General features: G+C 38.9%; 1 protein-coding gene across 3 annotated transcripts in view; it reads right to left on the reverse strand.

Annotated features, from left to right (window-relative positions):
* LOC102306165 (microtubule-associated serine/threonine-protein kinase 1) overlaps nt 1-18451 on the reverse strand; it is an 81432-nt gene that overhangs the window by 49902 nt on the left and 13079 nt on the right. The window contains exon 2 of one of the 3 annotated variants that reach the window (XM_005945748.3): nt 15048-15076. In XM_005945748.3, the coding sequence (XP_005945810.1) occupies nt 15048-15076 (29 nt within the window). Of the gene's footprint in view, nt 1-6366; nt 9696-15047; nt 15080-18451 lie in introns of those variants that run through there. The other 2 variants (XM_005945747.3, XM_005945749.3) reach the window with 2 other exon arrangements.

Raw genomic sequence — 18451 nt, forward strand, 5'->3', positions numbered from 1 at the left:
TGAGTTCACAAGAAAGCAAAGGCACAACATCTCTTGGAGATAGCAGTGGGGAGATTATCTCAGTGTTCCAAGACAGAAAAATGACTCAACTATAAATGAAACCATTTTGACATTTTCTTATCAGATATGTGACAACGCTGTTACCACAAGATGATTTAGTGCTAGGAAGTATAGATGTGCCTTTACAAAAACAAAGCTGTTCTCAGTTTGCATTTCTTTCTACAGTCGCGAAGTTTGAACCACTGTCAAAATTACTGTGCATATAGAGATCATCAAGTGCTCTGTTCTCTGTCTGTAGTTAAGTGTGCATCACAGTGTACCAAGAAATACTGTGGCCATCAGCATGAATACAAGGCAGAATGGACCTCTGGCCTCAAAAAGGCATTTTCACCCCGAGAACTGCAGGTCACTGGATATTATCTCCTTTTTTGGACCCTTTCTGCAAACTCTAGAGATGCTTCTGTGGGAAAGTCCCAGTAGATCAGCAGTTTCTGAAATACTCAGACAGATCATCTGACAACAACAATCATACAATGTTGAAAGTCACTTAAACTACCTTTCACCCCGATTCTGAAGCTCAGTTTAAACTTCAACAGGTCATCTCAACCATGTTGTATTGAATGTCTGCCATGTGACAAGCTGATTGTCAAAATCTATTAATTCACATTTTTATTACTTTTAAGTTGTTTGTTTTTTTTTTTATATAAATACACCAAATCATGCATACTGCAATCACATCTTTCCAAACATATTTAGTTTTTGTAATCACAAGCGAGTCAAGAGCAGAGACAACTTCTCTTTCTCACATTCATAAAACCCACCCACAATCTTATGATTATTAAGACAAAATTTGAATAATCAAGCAATCGCCTTAGTCCTACTTTTCGGTACAATATGAGGGTGTTATGTTAAGTTCGTAAGTGAAGTACTGCTGCAGTCATCAAAAGATGCTTAAAATGTTACAGAAGTAACATTTTATATGAAAATCCAAGCTGATCATGTTACCTTTAACCAGAGATGGGCAGTAACGCGTTACTTGTAACGCGTTACTGTAATCTGATTACTTTTTTCAAGTAACGAGTAAAGTAAGGGATTACTATTGCAAAAACGGTAATTAGATTACCGTTACTTTCCCGTAGGAACGCTGCGTTACTGCGTTACTAAAACCGTGATTTTTTGCGAGAATGTCTCACGACAGTGACGTAAGCGAGTGCGCCGTTAGTGACAACAGCTGTGTGCAGATCAACAATGGATCACTATATCGATTGTGGGAGAGAGTATGAGCGTGCAGCGTTTAAAGCGTGGAAGTACTGACCTTACTTTGAGTTTGATTCCATAAAAAGTGACAAAAACATTAGTGTCCATTGTGCGTGGGAAGAAAACTTCTTTTTACAGCGAAAAAAAACCCCTAAACTTCCAAGCAAGCACCGAGTGCCACGACGTAATGGGAAATCACAGAGAAACTCGCGGATTCTTCAACTGACCGCGGCACACCTGCACCAGGGTAAACCTCCGCCTACCGCAGTCCTGCTTTACAGGTGAAAATAGAGCAACAGGACCGCTGAGTCTTTGACTTTATTTATTTTCTGCTGTGTTTTACTTGCATCTATTTGAAAGAGTGAGTGTAAACACAAAAAATATTTTATTTTATGTGCTGGAATGTGTCAGAAAATAGGTTTAAATGTTAAACTAATTTATTCAAGTCAGAGAATGTTGCATAAAGTTAAAAGATTAAAACTGATAAAACAAGTTAAAAAAAGAGACTTTTCCATTTGATTACATTTTGTATGATGGATTATGTAGAAAAAGTAGAATTGGGCTGAAAGATCTATCGCTTTATCACCTCTTCAGGTTGTAAATCGTGTTTTTAAAAAGTAACTAAGTAACTAAGTAATTAATTACTTTTGAAAATAAGTAATCAGTAAAGTAACGGGATTACTTTTTTGGGGAAGTAATCAGTAATTAGTTACTGATTACTTTTTTCAAGTAACTTGACCAACACTGCCTTTAACACATTTAACTAATTATTTAACTAAGGTTACGATACATGACTGTGGTAACAAGCATTGCAACATATGTTTTATGGGTGTAAATGATAAACAAACACAAAAACAATATCACTCTGACAAAATAAGACAGACTTTTGCACTAGTGCGCCATATCTATTCATATTTACTGAAAACATCATCCACTTTAAACCTTATTTCACATACCTCATGGAGAAAGCGACTCTAATATGTGTCTGAAATCTCAGTAAATTGCTGATAAATAGACATCAACTTGTTTTGTGTTAAACTAATTTGACACAAATATTTTCTGTTTGCAAGATCAAAATGAGCTCAGTGTTCTTGGTCAACTCTAATAAGAGTTTTCAATAACTCTGCATGTAAGAAATTTATACTGAATAAAATAACGGACACTAGCTGCTCAGTTAATTTCAAAGCTTTCCTTGTGCTGAATAATAAAGATGAACTTAAGAAAATGTATCTTTATCTAAAAATGTCTTATCAGAAGATTCAGGTTTGATATCATGCAGTTCAGGTTTGCCAGGCTGTCATCCAGCTCAGGGGTCTATATGATAAGTTGTGTTATAATGTCATCACAATATCAGAGATGAACCAAAAACAGTCTGTGTGTTTTGGTCCAGGCTAGCCTGAACACCAGCCAGTAACAGATGGTGCTGTCACGGTACAAACAACAGGCATACAGCACGGAGAAGAGAATCCATGTTCGATGCTGAACATTTTCTTTACTACCTTTCTCTGCACAGCTATTTCAATAAAAAACAGCAGAGCAATAAAGCTGCTCAAACACCAAATGACAGACCCAGGTTTTATGCATCTGCTGCTGCAAAGTGCAGATAAGCAGGTTCCTGTTTTTAACCTCATACATGAACACTGTGCTGACAAAAATATCTGAAAAAGGACCATTATTTTGTAGCATCTAAAAGCCATAACACCACTGAGTATGTGCTCAAGCAGATAATTGTGGAACCTACTTATGTCTGGGTATCAGGTCCATCAACATAATGTATGCTCTATTGAAGCTGAGAGTTTCTTGTTGCAGAGACCACAACAACATCTGCACATATCAGATTGGTACAAAGGAACTAGTATTTACAATATTTAATGAAGTTAGATTAGAGTAGCAACATGTAATAAAGCCTGCAGTTTGGTGCCCAGTTAGTAAAGAGGAAGATTCAGCTAACAGGAAACCTAAATACTAATGATCGCTCCTTCTGAGTCACAGTCTTTCCTTTGCGTTGCAAATGAAAAATAAACATTAACACCTGCATGTGAGTGGGATGAAACGTCATGAGTTGACCTGATCATGAGTGGGTTCATTGGTACACTGCATGATGTCCAAAATGAATATATATATATATACAGTATGTGAGAGAGAGGTAAGGTCTCTGGCAAGAAAGCCATTAAGACTTCCTTCACTTGTTTGTCATCCAGTTTGAATCTTTTAATTCTCCTTTCGTTTCCCTGCCTTTCTTTCAGGATCTCAAAATCCAGAGCAACAAACCTCCAGAGTTTACCTTTAGATGGTGAAATCAAGTAAGACAGAATGAAGCAGACAAGGACTCAGACTCTATTGTCAGGGGCTGCACTTAAACGTACACTGAGACTCTACTTCAGGCTCTGCCTTTCCTCCCACCCCACTCTCCTTCTTCCTGCTGCTGTCTCGTGCCTCCTGTTCTCTTTCTTACTCACACACTTTTACTGTCTTCCTCTAGCTCAATCTGTTTGGAGTGGACACAAAGCATTATCTCTCTTAATTGCCACAGTCGGCCAAGAAACCCCACACACAAACACACACACAAAAGAAAGAGAAAGGAAGATAATTAAAAAACGCAGATTAAGAGAGGAAGCAGGGATGATATTTATAACACAGAACCTGGGACGGGTGAATGTTTTTCAGTGCTCGTGCTGATACAATAATTGAGTCTCAACACTTTTACAAAATCAGTATGCATAACAGGGATGTCACCAGAACTTATGATACCTTTGTTATTAAAATTATGAAAATGTGATAAAGCTTTATTTTTTTAAGATGTAAATATCACAGGCAGCACATACATATACTCCTTTTTGTAACGGGATTGATACCAACAGTGCAATCACACAACAGCAGCACTGTAGACAGGCAGACACACAGCCCCTCCCATCACTAGCAGCTGAACACCAGAACAGCAGCACAACAAACGTCTTAAAGAACAACACTGTGGCGAGAGGTCAGTAAAGCTCCCATTTAAACAGTTATCATAAATATTAACCTGGCTGTTGCACACACTAACGTTATGTGTTTAACTAGTAGCAATGACCCACATTAGCAGTCTGCTAAGTTATGGTTAAGGTAGCGGCTAACGGCTAGCGGCTAGCGGCTATGGCTAATAATAAAATAATGTCACTGTTGGGGCTAGGCAGCAAATATTATCAGTCCTAACCATCTGTAAGGTTAATAGACAGTCTGTTCACCAGGTTTCAGCCAGCAAACATCACTGAAACCTAGACGTCCTGTCTCTGGTCAAAAGTGGCAAAAACTGAACTGTAAATGGACAGATGTTGATGTTGTTTCAATCTAGAATAGAGGGTAAGTCATACGTGTCTTACAAAGTGAAAAATATAGATGAGGTCATTACAAAGAAGGAATGAAATGCATTTTTTAAAAACAAATGTGGCTAGCACACTGTTCTGGACAATGTCTTATCCACGTACACTGATTAGCATAACCAAAACCTTCTTTTACAAAACACAGCATTTTATATTTTAGTCTAAAATATTATTTTATTCTAATCCATAACGAGATTGTCCCAGACTGAAGCAGGTAAAAGTTCACCAACAAGTACACAGAAAAAGTGGCAGTCTGCCTTAACTCTTTGTGATCACTAATGAAAATGTGGTGCCAAGTCACCAGAAGCACAGGAGACAAACAGGGCTGGAGCTGAATACATTTGCACGGAACATCATTGTTCTAACTCTTATTTTTAAAAATGCCTTTTGTTTTTTTCTTCCCCTTTTCAGTATTTTCCTGGATATTGGCATCAGATTTGAAAATACCGTACTGTAAAAACCCTAAAGCAAAATTATGTTTAATAAACATGTTTTCTGCAAGATCTCTGTCGAAATTAAACTTAAGAACTGGCAAATTATTTGTTTGCATCTTAGCAAAGAATAAGAAAACACGATTATGAATCTAACCAGGCATCTGATGCCAACAGTACTTGACAGCTTTCCATATTTAGTGCTGCAGACAGTGCCAGGTCAGTGCCAGCAAACATAAAAACTCGAACGGTCAGAAAATTAATCAATAACAACTTTCATGAATGACTAATTGCCAAGACAAAAACAAGCCAAAAACGAGCACAGGATCACTGGATTCATATTGATGTAAATTCATACTGCGGTGGATCTGTATTGCTATTTTACAGTCATCTGTGTAAATATAGACACGAGTTCAGATCATACAGGGAATTCGAACAGACATATACAGTCTCCCAAATAAACACATTTTCTCTAAGCCACATACAGTAAGTGGGGTGGCTTTACTCCTGTTCACATACAGCACATGGAGAGGGACAGTGAAGAGTCCGACTAATGCCCCTGAGATGACATGAGATGAGAACAATTAATCACAGTGGAGACCGGCGAGGAGGGGATAATGGGGGAGGAAAAAAGACACAATGAAAAAAGATAGATGGGGGATGCTGGGGACAGAGAATAAAGGAAAGAGAGAAGGTGGAGGAGAGGGAGAGAAGTGAAGAGGAAGGCAGGAGCTTTGCCAGGCAGCCAGCACTCTAGTACTGCCCACTGCTGGCTCTCTGCTACACAAGCACTCCCTGGACACTGGAAATGCTTTCACTTCATAAAGCTATCTCTGACACGCAGGCTACTAAACAAGCACACACATACCTTCCAGAGTGAGTGTGCCAGACAGAGCCCACCTCACAACCCATAATCTAAAGCATGTGCAACTCTAAAATACAAATAACAAGTCTTATGCTGGACTATATTGTAAAATAGAGATGAGCACACATAAGGAGTGTATAAGCAAACAAATGATGCATTTATAAAAACCCTCCTGCCATATACCTGTCACATATAAAAACATGCTGTGTGCACAGAAGCACATTATACGCACACATATGTATGCCAAAAAACAAACACACAAGTACACACACCATATTGCTGAAGCTAAATGGAGACAGGGAGACAACTGTGAGACAGCATGACAGTTGGCAGGGACAACGGACACATCATGGAAAAACACAACAACCTCCTCCGATGAATCAACACATACTAACAACAGCAGGGCACCACACCGGTCACAAAGACTGCACGTTGACATATTGCTGGCGTTTACCTTTTTGTGCGTCGAAACATGTTGGTAGCGGCAGAGGCTGTGTTGGCAGATGAACATGAGAGCAGCTGAGCCTCCACACGTACACACACCGAAATAAACTCTCTCTCACACACACACACAGGCTCGCGCTCAGTCAAGAAGCAGCGATTACACTCCACGCTGGCATGTCAGCTTCCTCTGGCCAGTTAAAAACACACACATATTCTCTCTTTGATGTCTGTACACGTGAGCATGCCTACAGGAGTGTGTGCAAGGGAGAGAAGAGGGATTTGGAAATGTCATCTGTGTTACAGATGAAGAAAATGAGAATTTAAGTTGGAAAAAAAGGAGAGACGGGGAGAGAGAGGAGACAGGGGGAACAGGCTGCCGAGCATCCCTCTCGGAAGGAGAGAGGATTGTGGAGCTGTTTTCAAGGGTATCGTGCCAAGCCAGGAAGTGTACAGCGACAGAGCAAAAGGGGGAGGGGGGGGGGGCACCAAAGAGAGTGAGAGAGAGAGAGAAAAGGGAGGAGGAGAACGAGATAAAGGGAAGGGGTATATGCTGTATGAATGAGAGAAAGAAAGAAACAGCATGTGGGGGGAACGCAAGTGAGAGTGCAAGAATAACAGAGTGAAAGCCAATCAGAGGTGGAGAGATGAGGGGGGCAGTGAACTGGAGACTAATGTGAATGACAAGAGAGACACAGAGAGAGGCAGAGAAAGAAAGAGAGGAGGGACACTGCAATGTGATTTTCATGTGTTATTTTGTGTGTTTTTGTGTATGCTACAGCTTACACATGAGCACCACCAGACAGGGAATGACATCATTTAAAAAACAGACCATTCAAGGACAATGATGTTATATTTTTCTTTCTCTCTTTTCTGCCCCATGTACTGATGCCAACATTAACTGCCGTCTGTGTTTGCATAGTTTGCTTTAAATATTATATTATCATTATATTGTATTATCGTCAAGGGCAGCAGAGTGATGCAGTGGTTAGATTTGTTGCCTCACAGCAAGAAGGTCCTGGGTTTGAATCCACTGGCTGACTGTGTGGAGTTTTTACAGTCCAAAGACATTCATGTTAGGTTAGTTGGCCATAGTGAATGACTGTCTGTTTTCTATGTGTTAACCCTGTGATAGACTGCCAACCTGTGCCATGTGTACAATTATGATAGCTGGGATAGGATCCAAATGGATGGATGGTATTAATGTATGTAGGTTTCATGATAAACAACAACTACTAACATGTTTATTTTTTGATAATATTATCAAGCCTTGTAGTGCAAAATCTACTTACATTAACACAAGAATTAGAAGAAAGCTTTTTATAGTAACATTCAGGCTGGTTAGATAGCTGACAGTAAATTATGAAGCAATTTGTTTTTTAATCTTAAAATCACAATATTTTCCTAATTGTTATTACTTGCTTTCATTGCCTGACCCTAACCACAAATGTGTTGTCTCCCAGTCTGCTCATAGATCATCAAAAGGTGATGCTTCATTAATTCAGTCAATCAAAAATGGCCTCTGAAGCTCTGTTACTACAACTAAACTAGGTCAGGTTTGCAGTAATGTAATATTAGATATTCTAGGAGCCATCATTGCTTACTGCCTACGATACACACGTGCATTTAGTCAGAAAATTTTGACACCAATACTCTGGGTTTTTAATAAAACACTAAGTACTTTCTTGCTTTGCAGAGGCAGGTGATAAAAAGTCAAAATAATTACTGGTGTTCATGTGCAATGCAATGGTATGGGGAGCTCTATAACACAGAGGACCTACCAGGCGTTTTGCTACACTACAATACTTATTTAACAGTAGGATAAATTTATCCTTAGATCTTCTGTTAGATTTATTGGGATAATCAGAAAATATATGCAAACTCATCCCTTAAAAATATTTCTTTAAGCCAGTTATTGGTTGGTATGTTGCCTTTTTTCTATTTTTAGTTACTCCCACATGCATTGTTCTACTGCTGGAAATTAGTACTTATCTGCAGATGCAGATGGGGAAGTGAGAAATTACTGAAAAACAACAGTTGTGATCATAACTTTAAATACACTCATTGTGGGCAGAATTTTCTGTAATCCACATGGGTTCAAAAGTAAACATACAGGCTCAAATATATCCATACACTCACTTAAATCCTTTAGTAATTTGTGCTAAATGTTTTACAGGGTCTTTTAACTTATCAAGGTCAAGGTCTATTAATGTATAGTTATTGATCATGATTGAGTAGAGTTGGTTTTTTCCGAGGTCTGAAAGAGGACCTTAACTGTAAACGTCAGTTGGGAGGAGATTGGTTAGGATGTTCAGGGACCGGCAAGGCTCAAGCCTGCCATGAACTGAAAACTGCAGGAATACCAGTATCACAGTGACACAGTGAGTTTTACATCACCATGTACTGGGAGGTTGGCACTTAAAAAATAAGCCTCTGCTCCAAAATCAAGACCTTCAAGCTTGACTGAAATTTGCGGCAGCCCACATGCACAAGCCAAATGCCTTCTGGAGAAAACTTTTATGGTCAGATGATACAAATACTGAGCTGTTTGGCCACAATAACAAGACGTATGTTTGAAGGAGTAAACGTGAGGCTTTAAAACCTAAGAACATTGTACCAACTGTCAAGGATAGTGGTGCTAGCAAAATGCTCTGGAGCGTTGCTGCCAGTGGTAGTGATACATTGTACTAAGTGGATGGAATAATGAAGAATTGGAAGAAGGACTACCTCCAAATTCAACATCCAAAAGGCTGAAACTTGGACATATTCGGGGGTTCCAGCAGGACAATGATCAAAAGAACTTTTGGAATGGCCTTTCCACAGCGCTGACCTCCTCTAACCCTGTTAAAATTTTGTGGACTATGGTTAAAATTTGAGTCTTTCCTAGCAAACCAAACAAATTTAAATTAATTCTACCAATTCTGATAAGAAAAGCAGTCAAATGTCCAGCCATAGAACGGTAGAAGTTTTTGATGGTTACCAAAAGCAATCAAGATGACCAAGATGTAATTTGCTAAGGGAAATTTAACCAAATATAAGAAAATCAAAAATAAGCTTGTTCACCCAGTTCTTACTTTTTAAGTCATTAAAGATGTATGCGGCTCAGTCATTCCACCCTGTAAAAAGAACAGCTCAAAGAAATCATTAAAAGCCCTAAATCCCCATGATATTCATGCCCATGATGACAGCGTGTAAACTTCTGACCACAGCTATATGCCAGCCTTTTACTTTAATGCATGCATATAGAAACACACTGACACAGTTATGTTTTTTTTTCTAAAATATGAAATGCCAGATTGGATGAGCTCTGGCACTTGTCTCTTTGTCCTAGATATCACAGGAGCTGCTCTGCAATGCCCAACCACGAGAGATGTCATTTCTGTGTGTGTGTGCATATATGTATGCCCTCCCTCCCTCCCTCCCTCCCTTTGAAACAAATCCACCAAATGTTAAAGCTGACGTGGGGTGACAGTTGCACAGTAGTGCTGAGGGGAGTAATTCAATAATGGATGCCGTCTCTAATGTGGGAGTCTGGGTAGATAAAATATACATGGGGGAGAAGAGAAGGAGAGAAGGGGAGGAAGTGGGAGGAGGGCGGTGATATCATTGAAACACAGCGGGGGTCATAGAGAGAGGGATGGGTGGCATGATATCATATAGAAGACAAGGTGGGTGTTTCCGTGTTTCCGTGTTTTCTTGTTGGTGACCCGCCTGTCCTTCAATTTATTTTCTGCATAAACTGTCAGTCATTACACCCACTGCCCAACACGACACGCATGTAAAGAAAACCCAAAAGCAGCACCAGCTGTGAGCCTCCAGCTCTCCAGCATCACCTTCATGGCATGCTGTGACATCTGCCACCCTTCCACACAGGTCAAAGGTCACGGACAAAATACATCCAATGACAGCCGCTGGAGACACACATACATGATTCACATAAGAGCGCACACACAAACACGCATGGCCAAACCGAGTCTAACAGTAAACTGCAATAAACGTGGATACAGACGCACATTAACTACCCCTGGCATGTATAAGCTAACAGTGTCAGACTACTGCTAGCAGACATTACCTCTGCTCAGAGTAAGATGTATACAGAATACTAAACAGAGAAGTACACGCAATAAAAAAAAATGAAGTTAATAATAATTTTTTTTTAAACTGAGCTCTATGGGGAGAATTAACACCATGCTTCATATTTATAACCCCTAAACGACCAGGACAGACAGTACAACAATAACAGTTTACATGACAAACTGACATGTGAGCGAGCTAGGCGATTCACATTCAACTCATGCACAGCAAAAGTGGGCGAGCTGAAAATAAGCAGGGGAGGGAGGAAGGCATGGCTACATCGATTTCAGAAAATTTTCAAGGATTTCAACACTTGAAGCAATGACAGCGAAGAGTTAGCATATAGAGGAAAATTACACTGTCCTCCAGGTTCAAAGGTATTTGCCGGCTGCATGTTGAGCAGAAGGCAAATTTCCAAATTCTCCCTGATTTTGTGGAAGGCTTTTAACAGCAGGAGCAGCAGCAAAAGAGAGGACACAGCCAAAAAGTAAAGAGCAATTAAGACGGATGGGAGGAATAAAACAATGCTTCTGATTTTTAAGAACACCAAAATTTTTATTATATTAGCTTCCAGTATATAAATCTAGATTTAAAAATAAAAATACTCGTTTAGTTCTATTCTTATGTTGCATTCCAAGGACAAAAGAATCAATGATAAACCAGCAAAAAGTGGGGAACTTGGTTTCAGCACCATGGACAGAGACTCGCACGTCGTTTAAGCTTCTTTTATACATACATATATTTCATATTTTAACCAACATAGCTGTCAAATGTGAAGGGGTTTCACACGTTTGTGCCACACCGCGAGCCATTTTAATTGGTTCTGTCAAACCTCCAAACTTCATTCTATCCCATTCACTCCTACACTGCACAGAAAGCACCTAACTTAAGCAGAGTTTCCTTTCAGTATGAAAAGTCAGTCATATTTTTGTGAAGCTGACTCTGGATTCGATAGCTTTAACGTGGGACATTATGAAGGAATTCCCATTAATCATTTCATTCAAAGGCACAACTACAGCAAAGTGTTAGTGGGTCTTTTTCTTATAGTTTTCAAGTTATAATCTTGATGAAGTCATGTACAAAATGAGTCATACACTGCAGCCAACTCAACCAACATTTTTTGTGTTTGCAATATAAATGTTACTTAAACTTAAAACACAATGAGCGTCAGGCAACCTAAAATTATACAGAGACTCTTATTTTCTATTATTTATAAGCCGTTTCTTTCTTGTATTTTTTTCTCTCACAATGGGCATTGGACATACCCAGGGAAGTATGAGTCATGCTGATTCTAAAAATATCTGCTTCGTGTTTTTTTTCTTCATCTGCAGCCAGGAGCCAGTCAAGACAAACCGAACTTAAACTAAAACAAAACCCTAAAATAAAATAAAAGTGGGCGTAAATTTAATTCTGAAATATTAAATGTGCATAAATATTAACTGGATAAGCATTTAATTTTTAATATTGGGAAGTCAATATACACTCATGGTCACTTCATTAGGTACACCTGTTCAACTGCTTGTTAATGCAAATGTAGAATCAGCGAATCACATGGCAGGAACTCAGTCAACCTGCTGAAATTCAAACATCAGAATGGGGAAGAAAGGCTATTTAAGTGACACTGACCGTGACATGGTTTTTGATGCCAGACCGGCTGGTTGGAGTATATCATTTGATTTAAAGGGATTTTCCAACACAACCATGTCTGGAGTTTATAGATCAAAGAAAAATATCCAGTGAGTGGCAGTTGTCTGAGTGAAAATGCCTTGCTCATGTCAGATGTTTGGGGATAATGGCCGGACTGCTTCGAGCTGATAAGAAGGCAACAGTAAATCAAATAACCACAATCAACCAGAAATACCAACTGAGCATCGTTTAAGATGCTACCAGAAAATTGTTGCTCATCTTCTGATGGCTTCTTCCAGCAGGATACCACATCAAGTTGCAAAGCTCAAATCATCTCAAACTGGTTTCTTGAGCTCTCTGTACTCAAATGGCCCAATAGAGCCCCTTTGGGATGTGGTGGAATGGGAGATTCCCAACAAATGTGCAGCAAATGTGTGATGCTATCATGTCAAGATGGACCAAAATCTCTGAGGATTGTTTCCAGCACCTTGTTGAATCTTTGTCACAAAGAATTAGAGACAGCTCTGAAGTTTAATGGGTGTCAAACCCATTACTGGCAAAGGATATATGCGTACCTCAGCTTAGGTACGTGACTCTTTTCTTTTCACCTCATTGTTGCCAACCTACAATAAAGCACTTTGTGCAGAATCTATGGACACGTTCTGCTTGGCAGTTAAGGTCTTGCTCTCCCTCTGCAGACAGCTCTCTCTCCCTTTCTGTGCTCCGTTCACTAAGAGACGAATCAGCCAACCGGGGCACCCAGACTGAGGCTATGAAGAGAAAATGGTAAGAGACATTCTGTTGCTCTGAATATTTCTCTGAGAATAAATCTCAGCACAGCCTTTATCTTTACCGTATGTGTAAGGTGATTTTTGTAAGTCCTTATTTCAGTCATGTTTAAGAGCTTCGTTAACTATGTCAGGGTGCTCTTCACTGTCTGATGCCTTACTTAACCAACTGTAAGGGCTTCTTGCTATGTTTGTGTTTGTCTGCACTGTTCAGTTCAGTTCATTTTTATTTCAAACATTTCAAACATGTGCCTTCACAATCATTACAAAATATCATTCCATTATTTGTTTGAAAAGGAGTAGGCTGAAGTATTTACTTATTTGTCCCTACCCCCTCAAGTTTTACCTCTCATTCATTTAATTTTTTTGTCTTAAATTAAACAAACAACATATGAAACATATGAAGTAAAACAAAACATAACATACATAAATCAAAACAAGAAATTAGCAAGCCCCACCACAGTATAGTTTCTTTCATATGAAAAATACAGAATGTGTATATTTGCAGATACACAAGTTATGGAAAAACAACAACCAAAACAAAACAAAAAAAACAAAAAAGAACCGCAACACCATTTCCAGCAACATTACCGTCCTGGGTTAACCCCGTTTTCTTCATTCTTATACTTATTTAAAATTAGGTTTTTATATTTTACTTTAAACTGTTTTATGTTTTGACTGTCTTTTATTTCTTCTGTTAGACTGTTCCATAATTTAACTCCTGCAATTGAGATAGACATAGTTCTTAAAGTTGTTCTAGCACTTTGTATTTTTAAATTCCATTTCCCTCTTAAGTTATACCCACCTTCTCTTTCTATGAACAATTTACAGATTTCTTTGGGAAGCAGTTTATTTCTTACTTTATACATTATCTGCGCTGTTTTAAGCTTCACCAAGTCTTGGAATTTGATAGCTTGCATTTTGAAAAAGAGTGCATTTGTATGGTCCCTGTACCCTACATTATTTATTAATCTAATGGCCCTTTTCTGTATTATAGTTATTGTTTGTGTGTTACTTTTGTAGGTGTTTCCCCAGACCTCTACACAGTAGCTCATATATGGCAGTAGTAAAGCACAGTATAAAATGTGCAGTGCTTTCTGATCCAACATATGCTTTGCTTTTCCCAGGACGGCAATGCCCCGTGCCAATTTCCCCCGAACATAAGTAATGTGTGGCTTCCAACAGAGCTTGTGGTCAATGATCACCCCAAGAAATTTTATTTCATTTACTCTTTCTAAATATACATTGTCAACACATATTTCTACTTCGATATTTTTCTTTTGCACTGGGTTCACCACGGGTGGCAGTGTAGCACAGCCTGGCAGGGGAAACGTATAAGGGGCACAGGTGTAGCAGAGTGACTAATCATGCTTGGATGACGAGGAGATGACACAGTTTTTACCGATTGTTATGCTTGAACGCTCACAGTTTTAGGATAGCCACACCAGCTATGGTGTCGTCACGCAGGGCTGTTTTGTTTTGGTGACACACCAACTGTAAGTTTGCAACAGCAGATATTATATTGGTAATTCAATAAACAAGCAGTTCTCCCACCACAAGGTAAGTAACTAAACATTCGACAGCTTAAGTCCTAGGCTGCTCTGCTCTCTTTTCTCAACCCTCAGACCCCTCTCATCCACACGGGGCATTGAGGTCACAGCACGGTGCTCCTGCTGCTGATCTTTCATTGCACAGCTCAGTGGTGCAACAGATTGAACCAGCAGAGAAGCTCCATGAGTGAAAAAGCTCCTGCAAAGCTGAAACATGCTGCAGTCAGTAGATGAGGCTCCCACTACACAATAACATCATTTGACCATGACTTCTTGTAATAAAGCTGAAATGGTTCCAAGTCTTTAAAAAATATGATTCCTTCTTCATTTTTCAACAGTATCCCATTCAAGTCAGACAACTGTGCCCATACAATATACAAGGAATTGCAAAATAGCAGTATATTGTAGCAAAGCACATTAAATGCTCTTTCCTTAATACCTCGCAGATAATTATCGTACTTTTCACACCAGGATCTCACAAAATTCCAGATATTCCACAAGGCAAGAAAAAAACTCACATCACACACAGCCATACAACCAACATTACAAAGAAACTCTCCAGGAAGTATTCTGATGATGTCACACATGTGCACTACAGATACTACTGAATAAAAAAAACATATTATTATGTAGGAGAAATGCAGAGGGAAACTTACCCACTACTTTTTCGGGGCAGAGGTAGATCCTTCTGGTGAGAAAGAGAAGGCAAGAGAGAAAAGGAAAAGTGGAGAAAAGAAAGGAGAGGGGGAGCAGACAAATGAGACTGGTTAGAGTTTTACACATCATGCAGTCTGCAGGACTCATTTCTAAAAGGCAGAAAACTGTTACTATTAGTTATCTATTAGTGTGGTAATGAAATGTGAATTAGCATAACATCTCTTGTAATATCTCATTATACAGACTGTTACCAGCAGGAGTTTATGATTAATCTAACCACACTGATATAATTACTTATTAAAGACACACAATTACCAAATTTTCTGTCGTATTATCAATTTAATGTGGCATGAATTTTCCTTTTGTATCCCTTCACACATTTTGCACTGATGTTTTTAAAGTTTTGTTTGAAGCACAGCATAATTTCTCAGAAAACAGGACGAGCACGTTCAAATCAAGGTCAAAACTTAGACTGATCTTGAGTTACACAAAAAAATGTCGCAATATGCTGTTTTCTCTGCCTTAAGGCAATGTGAACATACACAGATTTTTATACCTTTATTCATGTGTAAGCACTCTGACTTTACATATAATGAAGCTTGGTATATAAATAAAATTGTCATTGTCCTTGCTTGTGTCCTCTTGTTTCAGGTGGGGATTAGACGTGCCTGTTTCAATGTGAAATGTTCTGGAACATACAGGAACCTGAATGAAAGCACACATTTTGTCCTAAAGTCTTTCAAAAAAATTTCATCATGGGTGTTACTAACAGATATTTGTCGAGTTACGAGCCACATTAGGTACACCTGTTTAAGCGCTTGTTAACACAAATACCTAAACAGCTATGTTTACATTGGGGCCATGAAGACATGCTCAAAACGACCTCCTGAAGATCAAATTGAATATCAGAACGAGCAGGGAAGATGTCAGTGGCTTTGAAAATGGTATGAATGGCTCTCAATCCAACAGAGCAGCCAACAAATCTGCAGAAACTGTTTGATGACATCAAAATCTCTGAGGGATACTTCCTGCACCTTTTTGAATCTATGCCATGAAGAATTAAGGAAGTTCTGAATGGTCCAGCCCAGTAACCCAGTAATGAAGAGGCTGATAAATGCAAATATGACACAAGGGTAGAAAATAATTACCACAAAACTAGGATTAAAGTACATTTAATGTAAATTCCATGAGCCTTATACAGTATTTCTTGTACTGTGACTGTGCCCCCTAAGTATTAATCACATCCACATATTGCAGAAAAGGTTTATGAGATTTACTCCTGCAATTGATAGCAAAAGTTACATGTAACATAAATATTAACTACTGTAGGTAAAGGAAAGATTTTTCTTTCTTTTGCCCATCAGTTAAAAAAAAAAATCATATGTGCATCACAGCATACATCTGTCACCTGGTACCACCTCCTCATTTATCTGAACCATAATTGTTTAGCAATAACATATATATAAATGGTTAATCTTCCTAAAGTCGCTGTGAATTTGCTCTTCCTTAGAGTTCACCACTAATGCTACTTGCTCACTACTTGCTTAGGTCTGCAATAGGCTAGTTTCCATTTATTCAAAACTAAATGTAATTTTGTATATGCAACATAAGCATATAATTTCTGAAATGACCATTTTGGTAGAAAAGGTTGCCGACCCCGGCACTACAGCCAAACCCCGAGCTGATTTTAAAATGCATAAAGTATAACACTGGCTTAAGTGTTTAGAGAAGGGATCCAGGGTATGTTCAATATGTTATCTTAATAAAAACACCCTAGATGAAAATTTTAAAAAAGAGCAATGTTTTAATTTACAGCTTGGCTTTAAGGTGATATTATATTGTTCATGTATCCTGTCAGTGAAAAGCAGTTTGACAAATAATCCCTCGTAAGTGCTTGGAGACCTTAGGGCTTCAGGAAACACCAGGTTGGAGGGAGACAAAATCAATTTAAAAATTGTTGCTGCTATATTTATGACACTGGGACACAACTGTAAGGACTCTGATGTGATTACGATCTACTGGGATGAATCTGTATGCTGCTTGTTACCCATCAAGTCCCAATTTAAAACCATTAAACATTCAGTTTAGCTAAGATCAGGTTACTGTCAATTTCTCTTGTCAGCCTGTCCTGTGTCGCTTATCAGGATATTTTCTACCTCTCAATGGCTTTGCTAAAAAGATAACATCTTTTCCCCCCCACTCGGCTTGTCACACACAGCCATGTCTGTGAATTCAAATGAATATAAGTGACTAGAGACGCTAGGGTCACATAAGTTGAGGGAAATAAGGTAATTATAAAGGACTGCGACTGGTTTTCACTGGTTTTGATTTGATCCTGAGAGTTCTGTCCCTCCGTCTCCCTCGTTGCCTTTGTTTAAGTAAACCAGCATTACAAAGTCAAACTGATGAAACGTGACTTGACAGCTGGAGCTTTTGTCTCCAGTCTCAAAACAAGCTGGCTACCCAAACCCACCCAATTCCAACACCGTGGGCCATGAACACACTTGCAGTCCGTTGATAGAAAATTACATTACAATATTCAGTATTTAGCACGACAAGAATGGTCCATGTGTTAAGGTAAAAAAGGTTTTAATACGCAGAACAGTTGATCCAGATGTTTAGAAACTGAAGTCAAAGGTAACTGGATGAAAGGACAGAAATCTTTTGTCTGCCTGAAGTCTTTGTCTCGCAGCCCTCGGCAGATGCTTCTTATCTGCCTTGGTGATGCTCTCACACTGCAACCACCTTTAGCTCTTGTCGATATCTTTAGCCCAGCTTTCAACAAGAAAAAATCAGACTGAGTTGAATAATTCTGGTTGCTTTGGCTGCGTGTTTTGATGCATGCGGCTGAATTTGAGCAAACAGTTTGCTCCTGTATACCTCCTCATTCTTCTGTCAGCAGTGCAATCATACATAAAAAGCAGTGTGCCAGTTAAGCTGGCAGCCATAGGTGGCCCAGCCATAGCAGACCAGCCGTTATGTTTGATAGATGAGGTGGCGTGCTTTGGGTCATGAGCCATTTTTCTACATATTTTGTTCTTGTCACATCTTTTTTTCCATGAGTCCATAACTTTGTACAAGAGCTTCCACTTTCTTTCTGGATGTTTTCTGTATTGTTTTATAAGTTTCAATCTCATATAGGATTTGTTTTTTCTCACTGAATCATCTGATGATCAGTTCATTACATGATCATCATTATTTGCCTGCAGATTATTCTTAACTTCCTGCTGCCCTGCTCGTGTTTCTTGGTTAGACATTTTTTGCTTTTTTAGAATGATCCCAACTTTTGTTTTAGCCAATCAACTTACTATCTGTCTCACAGATTTAAGCTTGTGCATCCAATTATTTTTTAAGTCATTAAAGATGTATGCTGTACAATCATCCCAATCTGAAAGAAATCATT

The sequence above is a fragment of the Haplochromis burtoni genome, unplaced genomic scaffold (assembly GCF_018398535.1).
Source record: "Haplochromis burtoni strain Fernald_Lab_line unplaced genomic scaffold, NCSU_Asbu1 Contig_448, whole genome shotgun sequence".
In the NCBI taxonomy this organism is placed as follows: domain Eukaryota; kingdom Metazoa; phylum Chordata; class Actinopteri; order Cichliformes; family Cichlidae; genus Haplochromis; species Haplochromis burtoni.